Source organism: Emiliania huxleyi (assembly GCF_000372725.1).
Source record: "Emiliania huxleyi CCMP1516 unplaced genomic scaffold EMIHUscaffold_363, whole genome shotgun sequence".
Classification (NCBI taxonomy): domain Eukaryota; phylum Haptophyta; order Isochrysidales; family Noelaerhabdaceae; genus Emiliania; species Emiliania huxleyi.
This window is the reverse complement of record NW_005199250.1, coordinates 42,230-44,986: the sequence shown is the minus strand read 5'-3', so window position 1 is coordinate 44,986 and position 2,757 is coordinate 42,230. Positions and strand designations below refer to the sequence as shown.

General features: G+C 64.7%; 1 protein-coding gene across 1 annotated transcript in view; it reads right to left on the bottom strand.

Annotated features, from left to right (window-relative positions):
• Positions 1 to 2,081, bottom strand: part of EMIHUDRAFT_242562 (hypothetical protein) — a gene marked incomplete at both ends in the record, with an annotated part of 3,732 nt that extends 1,651 nt beyond the window's left edge. Inside the window, 4 exons of the mRNA XM_005772176.1 lie at positions 344 to 490; positions 647 to 963; positions 1,131 to 1,187; positions 1,224 to 2,081. Of these exons, the coding sequence (XP_005772233.1) occupies positions 344 to 490; positions 647 to 963; positions 1,131 to 1,187; positions 1,224 to 2,081 (1,379 nt within the window). The remainder of the gene's footprint in view (positions 1 to 343; positions 491 to 646; positions 964 to 1,130; positions 1,188 to 1,223) is intronic.
• Positions 2,082 to 2,757: the final 676 nt, after the last annotated feature.

Sequence of the window (2,757 nt, the reverse complement as noted above, 5' to 3'; positions counted from 1 at the left end):
CCGAACGGCTCGAGGAGCGTGGCGCGCCGCAGCTCCGCAGGCGAGTAATCAATCAATAGTTCATAATTGATTACTAATAATTAATAACCAATGGGCGAGGAGCGTGGCGCGCCGCAGCTCCGCAAACGAGTAATTAATCAATAACCCAGAATTGATTACTAATAATTAATAACCAATGGGCGAGGAGCGTGGCGCGCCGCAGCTCCGCAAGCGAGTAATTAATCAATAATTCATAATTGATTACTAATAATTAATAACCAATGGGCGAGGAGCGTGGCGCGCCGCAGCTCCGCAAGCGAGTAATTAATCAATAATTCATAATTGATTACTAATAATTAATAACCAATGGGCGAGGAGCGTGGCGCGCCGCAGCTCCGCAGGCGAGTAGCACGCGCCCTCGTCGTGCATCGCAGGCCACAAGTGGTCCGCGCCGCTGCTCCGGTTCCAGTACGGCATCGCTCCCCGCACCCAGAGCAGCAGGTCGCGCTGCCTGCAGCAAGTCGCGCACTTCTCGGTACCGTCATGCCACTCGGAAGGCGACAAGTGCGCAAATCGCGCTGCCACGCCAAGGCGCGCAGCGAGGCGAGGTCGGCCTTGCCCCCCTTGCGGTGGCAGCCTATGCGTGACTGGCTCTCTTAAATGGCACTCCTCCTCGGACGGCCTCGCCCCCCCGCTGAGCTGGTGGCAGCCGTCGCACAGCCAATGAGTCGGGTAGGGCCGGTTGAACTCTGAGACGAAGCAGCCGACGTAGACGGGCACGAAGAAGTAGTCTGCCTCTTCGGGCGCGTGCGTGCGGTGCGGCGAGGCGAGGAGCGCCTCGTGAAGCGCCACCTCTGCTCCGTACAGGTTTGAGGTCCACGCCGGCGCGTCCTGCTGCGCACCCTTTCCTTCGTACGTGCGCAAGGCACATGCATCGTGCACCAGCCGGCGGGCGAGGAGGAGCGAGTTGTACCGAGGCGGCACCTCGTACACGTACACGCGAGGAGAGCTCCTCCCGCCGGCTGCAGCGCCTCCGGGAGCAGAGTCGGCGGCAGTGCTGCCAGCTTCAGCCACGGCAGCAGCAGCCGCGGCAACGCCAGCAGCCGCGGCGCCGCCCTCGCCGCCACCCGACGGGACGGAGCAGTCCGCACCCGCCAGATCTCTCGCACAGACGCAGTACCCGTCGCGGCACTCCCCTCGGCCGGCGCCTGCAGGAAGGGTCCGAGAAAGGTCAGGGAAGATACCGGTGCCCGTCGCAGCGCTCGCCCCGGCCACTCGCCTCCGCACTGGTTCACGCAGAAGGGGCGTGTCGGCGTGCAGAGGCTGCCGCCGTTCGCGCCGTCGTAGCAGGCGCAGTGGCGCGGAGGCCGAGGCCCTCTGCCCGGCTCGGCGTCGCACCAGCCGGGCTGCCCTCCCCCTCCGCCGCTCCAAAAGGCCGCCTTTGGCCCGCGCACGAAGGAGCCCCAAGCGGGCGTCAGCCACGCCCGCTCCTTCTCGACGCCCTCGTACTGGCAGCCTCGCATCGGCCTCCGCGGGAAGGCCGACCCCTCGCCGCAGACGCAGCGGTTGACGTCCTCGTCGCAGTCGCCGGCGCAGCGAGAGAGCACGCGGCCTCCGTCGGGAGCGTTGCAAGGCGACGGGTCGCGAACATCACACGCGTCGCCAGCCCAGCCCGGAGCACAGAGGCAGTACGCGGCGCCGCCCGTCGAGTCCGCCACTCGGACGCAGGAGCCTCGGCCAGAGCAGTTGGAGGCGCAGCGGGCAAACGACAGCGCCAGCAGCGAGGCACGACTGCGCTCACGCCGGCGGGAGGCGCGGCGCGTGGCTGGCGGCGAGAGGAGCAGGCGCGTACGGGCCGCAAAGGCGACCAGCCGCGCATCATACTGGCCCACCTCGGCAGCATCATGCTGGCCCACCTCGGCAGCAGCGACCTCCACGGCTGCGGCCGCCTCTCCGCCACCACCGCCACGGGCATGAGCGGAATGCGCCGCGTGCGCCGGCGCGATACGCACGACGGTCGGCCCTTCGTCCTGGCGCATCAGCAACGCGAGGCCGAAGATCAGCAGCAGGAAAATGGAACAGCAATTCTGTGCTTGACTCATCAATGTGGCAAGTCACAGCAACACTCGGCACTCGCACAGCCGCCATGTTTGAAGAAAAGAATTATGAGCGGCAAGTCCAAAATGTTTTCTTGCTCGTTGGTATATTGTTTTCTTTCTTTCTTTCTTTCAGTCCAAAATCCTCGAAGTGTCACAAAAGTGGGCTCATCTGCCGGCTCCTCCGTCTCCGGATACGACTCCGAGACCCGCACGAGATTAAGTTTTAAGAACGAGGCGCTCTACCGGGCCTGCCGCGCGTACGGCTTACAGGTAGGCGAACAGTTCCTCGCTGCGGCGCAAGACGAGGGCGCCTTCGGCGAGTGGCTCGACGAGCTCCCGTTCGAGGTGGCTGGCCTGCGGCGACCGCCCGGCTGCTCAAGCACCACGCACGCGCTCTGGCGCGTGGGTCCTCTGGGGGGGCGCGGGGGCCCCCGGAGGCACCGTGCGCCGCGCAGCAGTGCGGAAACGCAAACGGGGCCCCGGCTCTATTAGTGTCTATTAGGATAAGCTAGGTTAATCAGAGGGCAGATTTGGAGGAGTACATACAGATAGACCCTCCAACCATCAGAAAACTCCATCCTGATCGGTCGTGCTGACCGCCGACAGATCACTCCAGACAGCAGACAGGCCGAGGTCTGCACGCGGCCGGCCGGGCGAGCTTGACACGATCCGACCCTGC